Below are 19,194 nucleotides of genomic sequence, written 5' to 3'. Positions count from 1 at the left end.
GAAAACTACAGAACGCAAGCTTTTCATGCTATGCCTATGCAATGTTACTACATGAGGCTCTGGTGTTTTATACAATACAAACATGTTTTTTTGCCTGTCTTGAAGTGCTGTATATCCAAATTGTCTTAATGTTTGGATCCTCAAAAGTTGTGTTTACAAAGTGGATATCATAAATGTAGTTTGAATAACACCATGTTCATAATATTCCTTGCTGAGATAAGGCAGAATAATGATACTCCCTGTTCATTTAAACCAAGCAGTGCCGAAGTCTAACCTGCAGACTTTGTCCCATGCAGACAATAACCATCCTATCATCCAGACCCAGTGTGATGGAATCTCCTACAATTCCCCCCACCGCGTCCAGGCTCCTGATAATCTGCTTCCGCTCCAGATCCCAAAACCTCAGCCTTCCATCTGATTCACTGGTGACAGCCAAGGGTCCTCTTTTCCCCCCTCCCAAGGCAGTCACATTGGTCAAATGACCTAGGTAGTCAAAGCACCATTATTCAATTAATTATTTCATTACACAGTCATAGCATGTTACATTACAAAAAATGTAGCAACATTTACCCACATTACGTAGTACTCTAGTTGAAGTCGGTGTGGAGTGGACAAGCATTTAATTTATAGCCCAATATCACAAACCCCAAATGTACTTCAGGGGGCTTTACAATCTGTACAGCAGACAACAACCCCTGTCCTTTGACCCTTGAATCCGAAAAATGACAATGCCCCAAAAAATGGAAGAAACCTCAGGAAGAACAACAGAGAAGGAATCTATCTTTCAGGACAGACAGTATATAGTAACATTGCAAAATTATAGTATGACAACTCTGTGCAGTAGGGCAGTATGATGTGTTACCTGCCAGCAGAGTGTGTTGGAGGTCTCCTGGGGGGAGCAAGCATGTGGAGGAGGGCAGCAACACAGGTAGGGAGGACTGGCGACACTGAGACAGTAGAGCATGGAGGTAGCTGAACTTCAGCGGGTCACCTGGGTCATACACACAGCAAATATTCACTAAATAATGGAGCACAATATACTTTTTGGAGTAACTGAAGGCTGATACAAATTCATTGTTTTCTTCTAGTAGTCACTATGTCACCTATCTTCTAGCACCTTGTGCTTCATAAAGATACGTAACCGAGACCCAGACATAACATTTTAAGGAACTAGCCAGTCTTTAAAGCAGCCTAATGCAGGTTACAGCAGAGTTTACAGACTGACCACTTGTATTTGGTTATACCAATGATTAGGCATGCATTATTCAAGTTAAATTTAAATGTAGTAAATAAATATTGAAGCACACACTTTAAAGGTAGAATGTGTAAGTGTACCTTTAGCAACAGGACGATCCTCAATTACAATTTGTCCCAGTCTACCCAAAAGTTGGGAGGCCAGCTGACAGGGGTCCTGCAGCAGCACTGCTCGGGACATTTCCAGTGCACCTGAGAACACCTCCACATCCACCAGCTCCCTAGGAGGTGAAGGAAATACACACTGTATTTACATAAATGGTACCATTGGCCAACTATTTCAGCTGGCATTCTTTTCCCCTTCCACTGTCTATTTTGAAAAGGCATTGTCGCTGCATCTGGAATTTAATACCGCCTAGGACGGTTGTGATTAGTTTAAAGAAATAACAACAAGCCAGAATGTTTTCTATCATTCCTATCCCACAATGTTGACTTGCCCAGCCAGACCATACTCCAACAGAGGGATGACAACATGCAGTGGAAAGAGGACAGACTGGGCTATAAAGAAATGAATGACATGCAACAAATATCACAAACTGGATTTTTAGCTCAAGTCAGAAGTACATAATATCTGCTCAGCCTGCAGTGGATAGCTAAAAAAAGGTATCAAGAAGTAGGGCTGGGTATCGTTCAATTCAAGACTTTTGATACCAGTACTGGTACTGGTAGCAAACACTACTTTTTTCAATATTTTATGGAAATAATTTAAACAAAAACAGTTCAACAACACTATGTTAAAAATCTTTAGATTTTCAGATTCTTTAAAAAACCTATGACGAACATTGTAGTCAAGCCTCTCAAAATACAAAAACACATGTGTTAATGATCAGATTAGATTTAATCCGGATTAGCAGATTGACACCTTGCATGGCTTGCACACAGGCCTCAAGTGCAACCGTTTAGAACAGTCCAATACATGTTGCCTTTTTAAATGGTTAACAAAGATTGTTTTTACACTTGTACACACTCAAAGAAGTAATGTGTATGCTCTGCAAAGAATTCTCAAAACACTTCCAAGTATCTCAACTGTAGGATGGATTGTCATTAAATTTGGCAATGGTACAAACAGGATAAAACCTTAGTGTCTCTAAAGCCAATGTGAAGTTTATATTGTTGCTTTTGAGTAAAATCCCAACAACTGTTGGATCAATTCTAATGAAATGTAGAACAGACACTCAGAGACCCCTGATCATTCGTCTCATACCACCAGGAGGTTGAAATATTTTTTAGGTCAGACTGATGTGTCAACTATTGGATAAGATGCCTTGACATTTTCCATTTTCACACAATTTAAAACACCAAAGACTGTCAATCAGTGTGCAACAAAGGAATGTGTGATAAATTGACCCTGCACCGTTAGTGGTTAAAACTCTACAGGGAACCTTTAAGTGCAAAGTAGTTTGAGTGGAATTCTCTCAACACTTTGTCATCTTTCTTTTGACTTTATGGCATTTTCCATCAAGTCAAATTAATGGTTAGAAAAGAGACAGGACCTAATGTTTCACTATACTGATGCACCCTACGATGCACTTTCTTCTAATTACTTGATTTACATGCCTTTGGATAGGAAAAACTGGAAGGTAAACAGTGAAAAATCAGGGACATAAAACCATACCAAAGCCAAGATGCAAAGTGAGGATCTTCTTGCGTGGACAACTGTGATCATCATCAATGGTATAAGACAACAGGACAGCATTCTATGTGTCCTCTTAAAGAACCTACTTGTCTGGCAGCACAGCCTTCTTTAGGTCCTCCTCAACGTCCAGGACAGACAGACCCCAGGCCTTATGGAGCAGGAACTCATAGTTGAAAATGCATTCGGACAGGAAGAGCAAGATTTGTCTTGAGCGGACCAGGTGGTGGGGTAACCCGTGAAGCTTCCTCAGATTGAATCTGTAACTTTTACTCATGCCTTTACCATTCACTTTCTTATCCAATGTCCATGCTAGTGGCTGAAATATGTGTGTGTGTTGCGACTTGTGTCTATAGTAGTTGGCATAATCTGCATGAACAGCCATGAGAGAATCATCTGTTTTTAAATAATGCTTCATGCACACACGCCTCAGCTCAGAATGCGTCCAACGGTACACCCATGTCCCATCTGTCCTGACCTCAGTTAGGTGATGACCTAGGTCACGTTTCAGTCGAGCCCACAGGACATAAGGCACCTTGGGGTGGCCGGAAGAGGAGTGACATGAGGTCACTTCCTGGAGCACCTTTCCCTCTTGGGCCAGTAGGTCCAGTAACTCCTGTTGATAGACACAAGCATCAATTCATTGGTTCAAAAATTTTCAGTTGACCCAATTTATGTACAAACTGGTGTTACTGGTGTAACTGAGATAATATGACTCGTTATATTAAAGTGACCAAATACAGAATAACTGTATGCTGAGAACATATATATTGTTTGTAGGTTGAAAAGTTGATCATTTTATGGATTTCACAAATTTCAGAATGACACGTTATGCCGTAAACCATTTAAATCTGAGCATGCACGACTCAAATCTACACTCGACTTACATCGGGGAGTGACACTGCACTCAAGTATTCGGCGGGTGGATACACTGTTGTTTTAATTTTATTTATTATTTATTATTATTTTATTATTGTTTCAAGTTATTGTAGTGAAAAGAGAGACATAGCGTTGTGTCTTCAGCATAACGATAGTAATGCACTCACAAGTGGAAAGCTCTACATATGTGTGCTCCCACCTGGCAGTAGTATGTGTCTCCAAATGCGTCCTGACCGCTTGTGATTGGATCTTACTGTCACGCTCTTTGTGCAAAAAACACGTACATCATTCCATTCACAACTAAAACACATGATTCACTCTCAGTGGTTTCTGTGACATGAGAAGTACTTTGAATGAGTATTATTACGTAGTTCTGCTCACAGTTGAGTAGGCGGTTGTTAATGTGGCCCAGGACACATTCCCATTCTCACTGCGATAATGCAGACACACGTGGCTCAGGCCACCTCCAAATGTGGTCTCAATGATCAGATCTCAATGCATCTTTAATGCATCCTAAAAGCTTTTTCAAATGTACTGAGAGCTGTCCCCTTGTGATCCGATCACTCAGATCAGATTTAATACCAAGTGAAAACGAGGCCAATGTGGTTTTAAGGTTAATAATAGAAAATGAATGTTCACCAAAAGCCAAGCAGCCTGTAAATGTAGATTTCCTCACCTCTTCAGTGACACCCCAACGTGAGATGGTTATGAGAGATGCAGCCCGTCTCACTAGCTGTGTCCCCAGTTCTCTCTCCAGGCGAGCCAGCATGGCGAGGTAGAGGCCCTCCAGGCTGGCTGGAAGGCTGATGCTGGCCTGGGGGGAGCAGGAGGTCCACAACATGCTCTCAGAGTAAGCTGCTTCCAGGTACAGAGGGCAGGGACAGGAGAGACAAGCCTGGATTAGCAGCTGCCACTGCTGCTCCTGCAGACACCGCTGGTCAGTCTGCAGCTTGGTCTCCAAAGCTGCTGTGATGTCATCAGGACTGAGTGGAGGTAGGGAAAGGACTGTGGGATTGGCTGACTGATTGGTAAGAGAGAAAAATCTGTCAGTTTAACATACAATATGCACCACAAGGTCAAATGTATGAAGACAGTCGTAGTTATTGGTTACAGTTAATGCTGTGCTTCTTTCTAGCACCCAACAGACTTTTCGTAAACATTTGTATAACTTTAAATTTTCTCATGTTTTCAGCACAAGGCGCAAAGTCGCATCACTCGTCAATGTCCCGCTTGGCACAGGTTTTGACGCCATTAAGACTGTATATTGCTTATGCTGATCGCAATTTCTTGGTGTGATCATCCCCCAACTCTGTCCTGGCTAGAGGAAATTTTTCTAGCCCATAACTCCTTCTTAAACCACAAATATTTATGACGTTTTAATGTATTTGCTTTATTAACCTCAAATTTAAGGTACAATTTACAGTGTTCTCTACTTCAGTAGACCCATATTGACCTGCAGGGTGTGAGTACAGTGGGAGTCAGTGGTTGCAGAGAGAATGAGGTAGACATTGGGAGGTAGAGGAGTTGAGATCCAGGAAAGGTCTGCACCATGTTCCTCAGACAGCTCATCTAACCCGTCCAGCAGGACCATGAGGGGCCTCTCTGTTCCCACTAGGCCCAAAAGAGAGTGGAACTCATTGATCAGCTGATGAAGGCCCTGGAGGAACAAATAAACCTTGGTATCTCTTTAAAAGTGAATGTGTCTTTAGTAGAGATGGTCCAGTACCTCTGACAGCTGTGTGTGGGCACAGTAGGCTTCAGCCAGCTGGAAACAAACACTCTGCAGGACCAGTCGAATATTCCTACTCTCTCCAGTGAAGCCAATGTAGTGCACCAATATCTTCACAGTTCTGACTCAATGGGACATAAAAAAATCGAATGGTTCAATCAACGATCCACCACAAACCAGAAAATGTTAATGCTAACACATGATTCTCTTCTCTAAATCATCTCACCCCGTTAGCCAAGAGGGTGCTAGCTGTGCTACTGCAGCCATGGTGGTGCTCTTTCCCCAGCCTGGTGGTCCCAGTAGTAGAATGGGTCTAGTTTTTGAATGCTCCACTGCCTTCTTCACATCAGCTAGGAAAGCCCGCCTCAAAGTACAGCTTTTCCCCCTGATGGATGGAGGTAAATCTCACTGAGGTTAAACTGGATCTTTAGCATGTGTGGAAATACAATTAAGAATACTTATACGTTATTAATAAGTTGCACTCTTTAAATAGTCTGAGTAGCCCAGTTAGATACTTATAGATTACTCTGTGGTTGCTCTGTACCTTTTCTTTCATCACCATAGGTAGTAAAATCTCAGTCACACCAGCACTTAAAGAATGTAGGTAAAATCAAGTCATTTCAATTGAAAGGGCTTTAAATTCACACCACTGACCAAGAGCAACCGGCTTGACAGTGCTAACTGAGGTATCAAGAGTGATGATACAGCAACGCCTCTCCGTCTTGCTGCCAGTTTCCACATAGACCACTATTATAAAAGATAGTTCTGTGAAGCTGTTGACAGGACACCGCAGACTGCAATGAAGGTCAGATATTAGTCTTCATGTATTATAAAAAATGTGGTGATGTGATCAGGCCATTAACGTTTGTTGGGTTTAAATGTAATTTACTTCACTCTAACATTAAATATTCATAAGGAATTAGGCAACAGTCACATGTTTGATTACTACACGGAAATATGTGACATCAAATGTTCCCAACTAAACCTCATCCACTTTAAACCAGAGAGGGAAGCAATGAAAACAACACACAGTTATTCTTCTAACTAGCAGATGGTTTTGTGTTGTGTGGATCCCACTACTCACAGTGATATCTGACTGAGAAATAAAGGTTTTCAGGACCTTTAAAACAGCCCAATTAAATTCAAGTTAAACATATTTTAAACATGTGAGGGATTTGAATTTCTTTCTGATTTTGGCAACTAGAGGCGATAATATGAAAAAAGCCCTTCTACACAGATTCAACCAGGGGACACAAGGATAACTGGGTTGAAAGCAAAACAAAGAAAATGGTCACCAGCGTTATTTCATTTCACTACAAACTAAAACTTATTGCAGAATAATTGTAAATCCAATATAATCACTGAACAATTCTACACACAAAGGCTTTGAATGAGATATTTGCAACTTCAAGCTGCACTGGGAACAATTTTTATGTGAAAGTAAAGCCATCTTTTCAGCCTAGATGAGGCAGTGTGGATACAACAGGGGATTGTGAGCACACCAGAGTGTGGTGTATTTTCAGCTTTTGTGATTGGTAATGGACAAGAAAAACAATGAGCCACTCACAGATGGAGTCCATAGTATATGTGACGCTGTATGTCGTCCTGTATCTCCACTCTGACAGCTTCTCTCCTCACTGTGTCAAAGGGGCCTTGAGTTTTGGTGGCCTTCATTACTCTGAAAAAGTGAAAGAACATAGCTGTAATGCTTATAACACAGAGATAGCCATTAGTTCATAAAATGTTTCCAATATGTGTGTATGCTGTACTTATTGAGGGAGTTGATAACAGTCCTTTGAAAGTGGGAGGAGATGCGCTCGATGTACAGCTGGTGTGAGCGATTGTTTTTCAGGCCTTTCTGTCCCCATCCCACATTACGCTCATAAATGTTGGTGTGGCGCAGCTTGATGACGTAGACATAGAAATGAATAAAAACATACTTAAGGGGCGGAACTGAAAGAAAAGAGAACAAAATCTACAAAGACATGTCTTGTGTTGCACTCTGGTCTGCTCAACAAGCCAAAGAGACATCCACCCAGGGAAAACACTGCTAACATTTCTAGGAATCTTAATTCTTCAACACTGCTTGTGATTAAACACAGACTGTCCAAGGACTGCAAGCCACAGTTAACAGAGAAAAGTTTTTGTCTCTTTGCCTTTGTGACCTGTCAGACATGTAGACCAACACACCTTTTCAGAAGCTAACAGAGTAAAGGAGTACTTCTGATTGATCCCAAACCAGCTTTAAATTCAAAAAAGTACAACTAAATGGGATTTCAGTTGAAGCCAGTTGTCTTGCATTGCCAGACCTATACCTCCACACATGGCGGAGGAAGGTCTGGCCAGTCCACACAGAATTCTGGGATGGGAGAAAAATGTACTATGATTTATTGGAATTTTTAAAAACCAATCACAATCGTCTTGGACGGTGCTAAGTGCTGTATGGAGGAACGATGACTCTGCAAAATAGCCTCGGGAAGGTACTTGTTTTGGTGGAACATGTGTCAAATGTGTCAAGGATTGTTTTAGTCATGCAACATAAAACTCAGATTGGACAGATAGTCTAGCTAGCTGTTTGATTTACCTTGCAGAGATCTGAGAAAAGGGAAACCATGATCCTCACAAATCCAAGTTTAAAATGCTAACATAAAGAAAGCCCAAGATAAAGGATATCCGGCCTAACTGAATGTATTCCAGCAGAATATCTGTCGGCAACAGAGCAATCCCAGAAGTGGAATGTCGTGGATTTAGACTGTTAGCCAGTGACAGTGAAAATACCTTTCCATGGAGACGGTCCATGAATTGCTGGTGAGCTGTGCTGAGGACTGGATCGAGTAGAGCCTGTCCCTCCTGGAAGTCTATGTACTGAGCAGCATGTTTATTCTTCAGGTTGTTGTAAAGGTCTGGGATAAGCCTCTTATAGCAGTGGCAGTGCTCCTCTGGCGGAGCATCATCTACAGACTGCAGAGCCGTCTCTACCTCCCAGTCAAGAACTACACGTAAAACAAGGGAAAGATCATGGTGACATCTGTTGTCTGGGCCATCAGTCATTAACTTGATGTTGAAAAGTTTCAAGTTAGACATTTGTGGAATGAAATGTGGAAGTTAGCATGTACTTTGAGAAATACGTTCTTGTCACGGTTAATAAACCATAGCAACTGTTCAGCTTTTGAAAGCTATAAACTATAATACGACCATACTGTGTTTCATTGCATTACTTCCTGAATGAATCCATCAGCACAGCGGAATGATTTCTTTAGTCAGAAACATTAAGGAGACACTTCCATCCTCAGTGGTGGAATGTAACTAAGTACATGTATTCACGTACAAATGTGAGGTACTTGTACTTTACTTAAGTCTTTTCATGCCACTTTCTACTTCTTCTCAACTGCATTTCAGAGAGAAATATGGTACGTTTTCCTCCACTACATTCATTCTGTTACTTACAAAAGATTTTTTGCATACAAAAACACGCAGTTTGTCAAATATCATGTTTCCTTATCAGTTAAAATACCCACCAAGATACAGTACAAGTCAAGCTAAAATGATTACATGATTAAAGTTGATTGACAGAACTGTTTTGATCATTTCCAGTTTCTAAAATGTGAGGATTTTTCTGCATTGAGTACTTTTACATTTTTAGTCCTTTAAGTACATTTTCCTGATGATAATTACTTTTACTTAAAGTACATAACTTTTTGATATTAATGAAAGTTACATTCAAGCCATTGCCAAATGAGTTGCTATAAAGCTAATTAGGACTTTCAGTTCCCCACATCTCTCTCTGTATTTCTCAGTATGGCTGTGTTCAGAAGATTGTGGTGTCCGGTGACTTTCACACAATGAAACTCAAGTAAAGATAATAACCTCTTCTAAAGAGTCAGTCATGTTTATTTAATCCTCCATGTCCTCCCTGGCTACTAGTAACTGTGTGGAGGAGGGTGGGACGGGCGGTGTGCGATCACGGAAGGCTTGTATCATGTGGACGCGCCTCATTATTTCATTACGTAGAATTCCTCACGGGGGAGACAGAAACTACACACTATAGCTTTAAAGTGACTATATGTAACTTTTTAGTGTTTCTGAAACTGTGTAATTTTCAATCTGATGATCATAATTAACCTGTAACAGCAAACAAGACTAACGGTGAGAAGAACTCTATTTCTATGGAGTTTTTATAAGTGCTTTTGTCAGATTTTTCCTGCAAACTCAAAGAATGATTTGCGGCAGATATAGACAGCGCTACAGTAAAACATTCTGACGGGTCACAGATTTCTTTGTAACATTGGAAAAGCCTGTGTAAGTGTATCCAGCCAGGTAACACTTACTCAGTGATACAGTGAGTGGGTAATAAAGCACCATAAAGAAAAGACTATTAGGACAGCAGGTGTGGTAAAAACTTTACCACTTTGTCCGAAAGTAGCTAGAATCAACACAAACTAAAGTTACATATGGTAACTTTAAGTAACATTTTTAATGCAGGACTTTTACTTGTAACAGAGTATTTATACAGTGATGTATAAGTGCTTAAGCTAAGAATCTAAATATTTCTCCAACCACTGTTGTTGAAAACAAACACTATGTGTATTTCAACCGTACCTGTTCTGAGTAACTGTGATGCCTCCTCTTGCCCCACTGCCTCGACCGAGCTACGTTGTAGAATCGCCCACAGTCGGCAGCAGGTAGCGCTCCAGTCCTTCATGGCCTGCTTCCTGCGCTCCATGTCCATGCTCAACATGTCAGAATGGAGAGAGCTGTGAATGTCATGAATGAGATCATGAATAGGTTGTTACATCTATGTTTTCTAGATGTTGAACCCTATTGATTTGTTACCGGATGATAGAAGGGCTGATACACATGAGCCTTTCCTCTACACAAGAACAATTAGGGCTGGGATGTTTTGGAATTTGCTCTGGTTACTTGAGTTAAAATGCATGTTAAAATTAGCATGCTTATATACTCACAATGACAATGCTATTGTTCATTAGGTAGGTTCAAGGATCTTTTTTTTGTCATTCAATTCAATTTTATTTACTGTGTCAAATCATAACAGGAGTTATCTCAGGACACTTTAAAGATAGAGTAGGTCTAGAACACACTTTATAATTTACAGAGACCCAACAATTCCATAAGTAGTTGTTGGCAACATTAATCTTAACTAAAGTATTGGTCTTATTACAATTTTGATCTGATGATAACATTTTTTTTACAATTCATTGTGTGGGGAACATGATTATTAAATTTTATTCAAAATGTAATTAAAAATCTGAGGATAATTTAAGCCAATAGTATATATCGTCTGGGAACCATGAATGTCTGTCACTCATTTTGTACCAATCCATCTTTGAAAAATATGATAGGTTATAAGGAAAAGTCATTGGGAGATATACTTTGGGGAGAGTAAATATCTCTGCAACATTCCATACCTATCAATCAAACGGTTGCTGTGATATTTCACACACAACCAAAAATTCAACCCTAATGATGATAGTAGAGGAAAGGTCTGATAATTGCCACAGTCATTAGGATTCATTCTCTGGGGTAATAGATCTAATGCCGTTTTTCTACTACATGGTACCTGCTCGACCCCTCTCGACTCTACTCGCCTTCTTTGGTTTACAATTATGAAAAAAAGTCCCTGCTACCTGCAAACAGGTATTTTTTGTAGTATCACCTCCGTGAGATTCATCACTAATCACTGCGTCATCTTTGCTAGCGACAGACGGGGGTGTTCTGAACAAACCCGCTGTGTTTAAATAGCTTATCCAGAAGGGTTTTATGCTGCTTTCAGCTTCTTTTGGAACTAAATGTGTCTTCTGGCTGTGCAACAGCCACACGCCGACAATCAAAAACAACACACTTTTGACGTTCTGTGTGTATATGTCGTGTCAGGTCACAGCAGTTTCCTGCGGCGTTGCTACGATGACCAGACAAACTCGCATTGCGCATCTGCAATGGAAAAAATGAGGGTGGGGCACCACGGCCGAGCTGAGCCAAGTCGAGCCGAGTGGAGCTGGTACTAGAAGTGGGTAAGCGCCACAATAGTTGTTGAGATATTTCAGTCTAGACATACCGACCGACTGACGTTACAATCTTTAATTATGAGGTAGAGCATGTCATGGCTAGATCTACTACACCATAAACTGCGACCAGCAGATTGTTTTCACCTGATGGGAAGTAAGCGGTAAACAGGCGGAAGGCAATTTCTGTCTAGCCTGTAGCACATCTGGAGTAATGTAAGGTCTTTGTCCAAATCCCCCGGGCTCCTTGCACCCACAGGGCTGAATCTGGCCTCCTCTTTTCCTGAAAATGAGCTGTAGGAGCACTGGCTCAGCAGTCCTGAGACTTTAGCCCGTTCTCCAAAAATCTGATAATTCCCGTAAATGGAATCCTGGACAAAACTGCCAGAGCGGCTGTCTGTGGTGATGCTGGACTGGGAGCCCGAAGCAGAAAAGTTCTTCACTTGTTTGTTCTTGGACGTCTGCTGTCGGTCTTTCTTCACCTCTCTCACTATGGCCTCAAAAGCCTCTCTGGTGATTGTGGAGGGAAGGCTCTGGACCTCATTCTTCTGTCCTACAAACAACTGACCAACAGAACGGAGAGATATAAATGAATTCATCATCTAAATTTCCAAGATACTGTCTCTGCACTTTTACTGTTACATATTACAACATGCTGATATCTCACTATAAAGTTTGGACCCGGGGTTTTCTGACATCTCTGGAGATTCTCCACGTGCAGCTCTACAGTGTTGTGGCGTTCAGCAACAGGTGATCCAACCCCCAAGCGGAGGTCAACCATGCTGAAGTCGTAGCCTCTCTGCTTACAGTACAGATACAGTCTGGGATAAACGTTCTCCATGAGCGCACTTCTCTCTGCAACTGTGTCTGAATAAAACACATATGCACACAAAAGTTACATCTTCCTTTTACTCTTTGTCAATTGGGACTGTTTTGGCTTTATAAAACAGAGAAAGACATGATTATGTGGCAAGATTATGTGGTGATGGAACTGAAAGTCATATGTAAAAAAAAACGACAAATATTAACTGGCCTAAAGAAGGCCTAAGGCACTCTCCTTGTGAAATAAAATTGCCTTTATTTGAATGGCTATTTCATATTGAAATCTTCGATTAAAAATAGAACTGGGTAGCAACCCACATGTATCAGTACAAAGCGGCCTTCTTTAGGGTGTACTGACATTTGATTTTAGTTGTAGAAACATTTTAACCTATCTCGTAAAGCATCATCAATTGGTTTTATTTGGTAACTTGGGGGCAGCGAACAGTAAAACAGCACCTGAAATATCAGTACCCTAAAATGTAACTTTACTCCAGGCTGAAAAGCAGTGGGTTCACTAGCCTGGTACTAGACTAATTTGCAAATACATACTAGTCTGGAACCTCTCTTTTGATTTTCAATTTAAAGGGGCTGTATCAACCGTGCAGACCAAAATGTCTCCCGCTGCAATGGAAATGACCTCCAACCAATCAGCACAGGAAAGAAATGGCAGCCAAATCACAAACTTTCTCAGATTAGAGCCACACTAAAACATGTGTTTCTGGAAAAACATTTGAGGCGAAACATAGGCAATACAGTACTGTACAGTACAAAATCAATCAAATACAGAATCTTGATTCATATTGCACCGCCTAGTTTCACAGTTTTTCAGTTGCTGAGACTTGTTTTGTGAGTTTACGTTTTCATATGGGTGACAGGTTATATTCCAGACAGAGTGAGCTATAGAGGTTTTGATATGCAGATGTTAATACTGCTGGACATAACCAGGCTAGCTGTTGCCAGTCTTGTCTTGCGTTTATGCTAAGCTAACTGTCTGCTGGCTGCAGCTTCATATCAACTTACAGACATGAGAGTGATACTAATCTTCTTCAACACTCTCCAATGTCAAACTAATAAAGACTGAGTTATAACAATGGTTTGGAGTCATTCTAAACACCTGCCCGGCATTAAAAAAATAATAGGTTCCACATGTGATCATTCTTACCTTTGTATCCACCACATATGTAGACCATGAATCTTTTCTCTTCGACAAGAAATGGAGGCTCCTCCTTTCTCTGAACCTCACTGGTCGTTGTATCACACAACATGTTTGTTACTGGAAGTTTCTCGTCACTTCCTTCGTCCACATCATCTTTGTTTGACCTAACAGACACATAAGTCCCACTGTCCGTCTCTCTGTCTCTGTCCTTATCCTTTCCTTCTCCTTCTTCTTCTCGACTGAGTGCCTCCACGCTCCTCGGTAACTTTGTTGAGTCCTGAATTGTTTTCCCATATTCATGTAGGTCTAGTAATGCCTTGGTAGCCTTAACCTGTTCAAAACACAAAATGTCTGAATGATTGAGTTGAGAGAAAGAGAAAAAAATTGATTAAAAGAAAGATGACAAAGGAACTGCCTCAGGCTTACAGCTTCATGTCTTTTTTATTTAATTTAAAAGAAACATGTTGTGATGGAGGTGATTAGAGGACCCAAACGCAGAGAGCAGGCAGGCTGGCAGAAGAACATGTGAGTTGAGGATTTAATAGATAGCAGAAATCACACAAACAAGGAGTCCCAAAATCCAGCAAGCAAAAACAAAACAAGAAGTCCAAAATACGGGAACTGGCAGAATCCAAAATCCGCAATAACTGGAATACCAACAACAGGGTAGACGACACAGAATACCATACCATACACCATAACAATAAAACAATGATCTGACAACAGACAAAGGGACATCAAGACTAAATACAGAGGGTAACGAGGAAACAAGAGGAAGGTGACACAAGGGCTGGGAAACAGGTGAAAGACAACAGACACTCAGGAGGGCGGGATAACTAAGGCAGGAAGTAAAACTAAACAAGACGGCACAGAAAACAAGACTATCACAATAAAACAGGAAACAGAAAAGATACGACCAATTAGATAAGAAATAGATACATTCATTGACATGAAATGATAAATAACTAAATAAATGTCCTACCTTGAAAAAGTGGGCTTTGTGCAGAATGCCAGTTATACTGTTCTCTAAATGTGGACCATTTGGGGGTCTGCCTGTTTGCAGCAGCTGTAGCTGATAGTGGAGACAGACAGGATTACTCTGCTGTAAAAACATTGGGACTGCATTAGCCATAAATAATGAACCAAAACATAAAACATTGAGTGTTCCCGTGGTGGCCTGAGACACTTACTCTGAGCTGATTTGGCTTTAGTTTGGTCTCATGCCAATTCCTGTTTGCCTTCTAAAAAAGAAAAAAGAAAAAAAGAGCATTAAGAAGAATAGGTACTGTTTCATCTATTCACTTAAGGTGGTACTATGCCTATTTAAATTAAAATGGCACTCCGGTGATTTGGTATTGAACTTCTATAAAGTTTGTGGATTTGCGAGAGACGTGTCTTTTGTAAATGGTTAAAATCAAAGCAGCAGAGGTCGACATCTCCTCACTTTAAGTCTCACCATTGGTCAAGCTCCAAAAACACTGGATCCTACATTTCCCATGATGCAATTTGATGGCATCTTTTAGACCATCTCCCTAGGAAATGCCCCACATCTCTCTGACCCCAGTCTGTAATGCAGGCTTTCTGTTATAAAGCCAAACCCTGATAACGTCATCAACTTTGCTGAATTTTGACATGCAATTATATAATACAGTCAAAAACGCAATAAGCCTACACGTAGAATTAATAATTATACAGTATGTCTGATAAAATATTATCTATATTTGTATCTCCATTATTGCAGGTTTGTCTTCTTGTCTTTTTGTAATGTTGGAAGTAGCCTATTGGTGAATTTATGGACTTAGTAACTTATTTTTTTGAAAGGCCCCCCCCCCATACACACATCAGGGCTAAATATTTGAGAACTGCAGTGTTGTTCTTGATTTGGGTGTTAACGTGCTCATTTACATTTTTAAGGGTTGTAAATGTGTTTTCTTAAGTTAATAGAAGCACATCATAGTCATCTCTTTTCAATTAATACGTAATTACCCACAACATAGCGGCAAGTGAATTGCTGGGTGACTATAGTTTTGGAAAACTACTAACCACAGTAAGCTAGCTGTTGAGCATAAGAGTTCATGTGAAGCCCTGCATACATATCTATTGACATAATACACCCATAACTTCAGTTTACCTGACATAGTGCAGTTGGGCCAGTGTTTATAGATGGAAGTGTTACAGCCTCTCTGTCCTTCTGCAACACAGGAAATGTAAATGTAAATCACTATAGAGACCGAAATTTAGCTTTAGGAAATACTGCAATTAGTCTATACAAAGTAGGCCTTCATCCTAAAAAATATACATACAAAATATGTGTATGATATCCTAACAAAACGGATAATATCTATACGCGTGTCAACAATTGTCAATTTTTGCCAGTAGGCCTATTGTTTTTTTATTTAATATTTTAGCCATATGGCTCACTAGAGACGTTTTTATAATGTAGCCTGTTGTGTACTATTTAATGTGGCGTAAAACACTTACTTTCTTCTTCTTTTTGGGAAAAAGCCCGTCCCTGTTATAGGTCCACATTCCGTCCCTTCCGACCGATATGACACGGCCATGTGTCAAGTAGGAAGGAATGAAAGGCCTAACTTCCGCCCGCAATATGTTAAAATATATGTATTTATATTTAGATATTTTTTTTTTCAGCGGACATTTCCCCCCCCTCAAATATATCAGTTTAATATTATAGCATGCATATATTGCAATCATATCTGCTCATTCCAAATGAAAAATGCTCATTTATTCCAGATCCCAGTCGAGTGTTAAGGTTGACATTGAGCTTTCCCATTGAGAATGTGGCAGAATTAAATAAGTAAACATTTAGTTTTTGGTCAACACAGATATGCTGTTGTATAAAACTCATGAAAATACATGTTTGTGCTGTAGTGACATGATATGATCTTTTCCACTTGGTGTCTTTCACCAGTTATGTTCAGCTACTGGGTAAATCTGGTCTGTAGCCAGGATTGGGTTAACACATTTCTGACCTGTCTGTAAAAGTGACCGAAAACCCATTTTATTTATTCACATACGGTTTAAATTGTACTTGTTACGCCGCAAACTATTAAGAATTTAACAAATTTAGTCAATCACCTGTACACACTTTAATGTGTTATTCTTCTGACCTTTTTTTGTAAAGACTCATAAATCTGCTCCAGGCTCTTCTAATGTGCAGTGTATAGTTCCAGTGCTGTTTGTCTGTATACATTTGACCTCATTAGAGAAGTAATGAACCTGTGCAGTTGTTCTTTTCCCAGTCAAGAGATTTTGTTCTAGTGTGCAAGGACTTTGTAGTGAGTGTTTATTAATTATAATATATTAAGACTTCTAAGTCATGTCAGAGGAAGCTTTTTTTGATAAACTAAGACTTTGCTGATCTTTAAACTCTCAAACTACCAGAAATATGACCTCATGATTTAAGGACCCCCTCAAAAACGAGATGTAACATCTCAAGGGATTATTCCTAATAAAGAATTTCATTGGTAGGAACAGCAATTATCAGATTTGGTTTTATTTTGAAGGCAAACATCCCTTCACTTCCTTTGTAACTCTGGCACAATTTTGTTACTTAACACTTCACAATTTAAACCGACTTCTTGGGGTAATTCACTTCTTTTACTCTTAAAACTCACACAATTCAACTCAATGGTAAATTATATTTTTAGACAAGCAGTAGACCAAATGTGGATTATTTATTAAAAAGAAATCAATTTATAGAGGAAAAAAAACAGTCTGGTGACATTTTGGGTTTTCAAAAATGTACACTTTGACACATCCATTTAGAACCACTATCCAACATTTGTAGCTCCAGTGCCGGGCGGCTGGGCCTAATCACAGACTGAAAACATGGCAGTGACAGCAAGTATCTCAAGCACACTCCACGCTGATGGATGACTGAGCAGAATGTAGGAGCAAAAGTTGATGTGTTCCTCTTCACCTGATTGCACACAAACACATAAAAACACAGCAAGGGCTTCAAATAGTTAACAGCTCAAAGTCTGACTTTAGCTGGAAGTGTGTGTGTGTGTGTGTGTGTGTGTGTGTGTGTGTGTGTGTGTGTGTGTGTGTGTGTGTGTGTGTGTGTGTGTGTGTGTGTGTGTGTGTGTGTGTGTGTGTGTGTGTGTCCTGAGGTCCACTATTCCCAGCCTGCTTTGGTTCTCAGTCTGAAAGCAGCCATGTTGAGTAAATGTTAAAGATGGAGGATGTGACTGTATCTGGACAGCAGCATTAGCAGCATCAACAGGCTACTACAGGTGAGTTCATACTTCAATGCACTTTGTTGTGCAAAGCAGCACCAGATCACTGCGCTCAGGCCAAATCGTCATCTTTTCCTCCTGTTTTACTTAACTGCAACACGAAAACAAAGGAAAACAATAAGACCTGGCATTGTGTGAAGGACTTCAAAGATTTTACTTAAATGGTTTTTTACTCACATGCTGGACCGTCAAGCAGGAGTGACAATAGAGGGGAGGAAAAAAAACAAATATGGACAGGTTCATGATCAATGTCCCTGCAGGTTTAAAGCTGAATAAGTGCACCACCTTGTGGCCAGAAGATAAAATGCACCTACTTTGATGACATCAACCCAGTTCCAACCTCTTGGCAGTTCCCCTTTGTGATCTGAAAGAAGAACACGTTAAGATATGCACTGCTGTCTATTGATTAAAACACAAAAGCTACTGACTCTAAATTATTATGGAGATCAAATGGTTCACAGCTATCAAAAATGCCAGGCTTTCAGGAGATTTTTATAAAATGATGCACTGCATGACTGCATTTCAATTAATCCTGCATTGTCTACATTTGCGTTAACTGCTGTAGTCTACGTAACTGGCCTGAAGTTTATTCTATCTAATACACTTATATATTTGATGTGTGCGTCGATCTCTTCAAGAGAATAGCAGGGCCGAAATGTGTGTGTGTGCGTCCGGATTTTCTGGCCGGGGAAGTGAGCAAGTACCGGCTCCAGCGACATAGTGGGAGTAACGGTATCTCCTAGGCTTTCTGACCACGGTTGGATATCTGTAGCAGGAAAAGTTAACCCTGTCCTTGATTTCATGTTGGTATGGAGAAGGAGAACCAGGAAATGAGTGAGGAAATGATCAACCTGCGTCGGCGCGACATGTAATTACATTTTTTTGAGAGGTGCACGCCAGGCTACAGCGCAGGGTCCCTATTTAAAGGCCTACGTGCTGATCAGTGGAATAGTGCGACACCGCTGGAAACTGCCGCCTGGATGTTCCTTCACTGCTCTTTCCTGATGATAATTCGGAGCTTAGCAAAGTATTTTGCCAACTTGAGTGTCAGGACAGATTCAATCACTGTCACCAAATAATCTTTCACATTCAAACACTCAGTGTTGAGGAGAGAGCAGAGCTGCAACACTAGCAAGCTGAGGCGACATAACACAGTAGAGTTCACTAGCGAAAAGGACCAGATTTTGATCGGAAGGTTTTTAAGAATAAGAAATGACCAAAGACTATCTTCCTGTGGAAAGTCTGACTAATGCACCTGTTTTGTTGACAATCCTCCTCTTCTGAGATTTAGTCAGCTGCTCCTTCTTCTCCTTCTTCTTGGCTGTTGAGCTGGTGATCCCTTCACTGCTGGATGTCTGCAACAACAACACATAATCCGTTATTTTGTTCATATCTGATGACTCTAATTACAACAAGGCTCTTCTCACCTAATCTAGGGGGGG

General features: G+C 40.4%; 2 protein-coding genes and 1 long non-coding RNA gene across 5 annotated transcripts in view; 1 reads left to right on the top strand and 2 right to left on the bottom strand.

The window, feature by feature from the left end:
- The window catches only part of LOC117934738, a 28,758-nt gene extending 12,652 nt beyond the window's left edge, over positions 1–16,106 (bottom strand). For both annotated transcript variants that reach the window (XM_034856676.1, XM_034856677.1), the window contains exons 1-18: positions 15,975–16,106; positions 15,625–15,684; positions 14,476–14,595; positions 13,500–13,824; positions 12,183–12,382; positions 11,663–12,078; positions 10,095–10,249; positions 8,274–8,488; positions 7,265–7,398; positions 7,063–7,173; positions 5,722–5,880; positions 5,493–5,616; positions 5,220–5,423; positions 4,443–4,787; positions 2,977–3,503; positions 1,336–1,475; positions 863–991; positions 275–483 (exon numbers count right to left, since the gene is read on the bottom strand). In XM_034856676.1, coding sequence (XP_034712567.1) covers positions 275–483; positions 863–991; positions 1,336–1,475; positions 2,977–3,503; positions 4,443–4,787; positions 5,220–5,423; positions 5,493–5,616; positions 5,722–5,880; positions 7,063–7,173; positions 7,265–7,398; positions 8,274–8,488; positions 10,095–10,249; positions 11,663–12,078; positions 12,183–12,382; positions 13,500–13,824; positions 14,476–14,595; positions 15,625–15,684; positions 15,975–16,022 — 3,621 coding nt within the window. In that variant the 5' untranslated portion in view covers positions 16,023–16,106. The remainder of the gene's footprint in view (positions 1–274; positions 484–862; positions 992–1,335; positions 1,476–2,976; positions 3,504–4,442; positions 4,788–5,219; positions 5,424–5,492; positions 5,617–5,721; positions 5,881–7,062; positions 7,174–7,264; positions 7,399–8,273; positions 8,489–10,094; positions 10,250–11,662; positions 12,079–12,182; positions 12,383–13,499; positions 13,825–14,475; positions 14,596–15,624; positions 15,685–15,974) is intronic.
- An 873-nt stretch (positions 16,107–16,979) lies between these two features.
- The window catches only part of rwdd (RWD domain containing 4), a 4,288-nt gene continuing 2,073 nt past the window's right edge, over positions 16,980–19,194 (bottom strand). The window contains exons 5-8 of one of the 2 annotated variants that reach the window (XM_034856898.1): positions 19,008–19,107; positions 18,067–18,116; positions 17,930–17,932; positions 16,980–17,843 (exon numbers count right to left, since the gene is read on the bottom strand). In XM_034856898.1, the coding sequence (XP_034712789.1) occupies positions 17,805–17,843; positions 17,930–17,932; positions 18,067–18,116; positions 19,008–19,107 (192 nt within the window). In that variant the 3' untranslated portion in view covers positions 16,980–17,804. Of the gene's footprint in view, positions 17,844–17,929; positions 18,117–19,007; positions 19,108–19,194 lie in introns of both variants that reach the window. The other variant, XR_004654577.1, reaches the window with a different exon arrangement.
- The window catches only part of LOC117934905, a 16,210-nt gene continuing 15,384 nt past the window's right edge, over positions 18,369–19,194 (top strand). Inside the window, exon 1 of the long non-coding RNA XR_004654606.1 lies at positions 18,369–18,421. This is a non-coding gene — a long non-coding RNA (uncharacterized LOC117934905). The remainder of the gene's footprint in view (positions 18,422–19,194) is intronic.

The sequence above is a fragment of the Etheostoma cragini genome, chromosome 19 (genome assembly GCF_013103735.1).
Source record: "Etheostoma cragini isolate CJK2018 chromosome 19, CSU_Ecrag_1.0, whole genome shotgun sequence".
Lineage (NCBI taxonomy): Eukaryota > Metazoa > Chordata > Actinopteri > Perciformes > Percidae > Etheostoma > Etheostoma cragini.
This window is presented reverse-complemented; position numbering and strand designations above follow the sequence as displayed.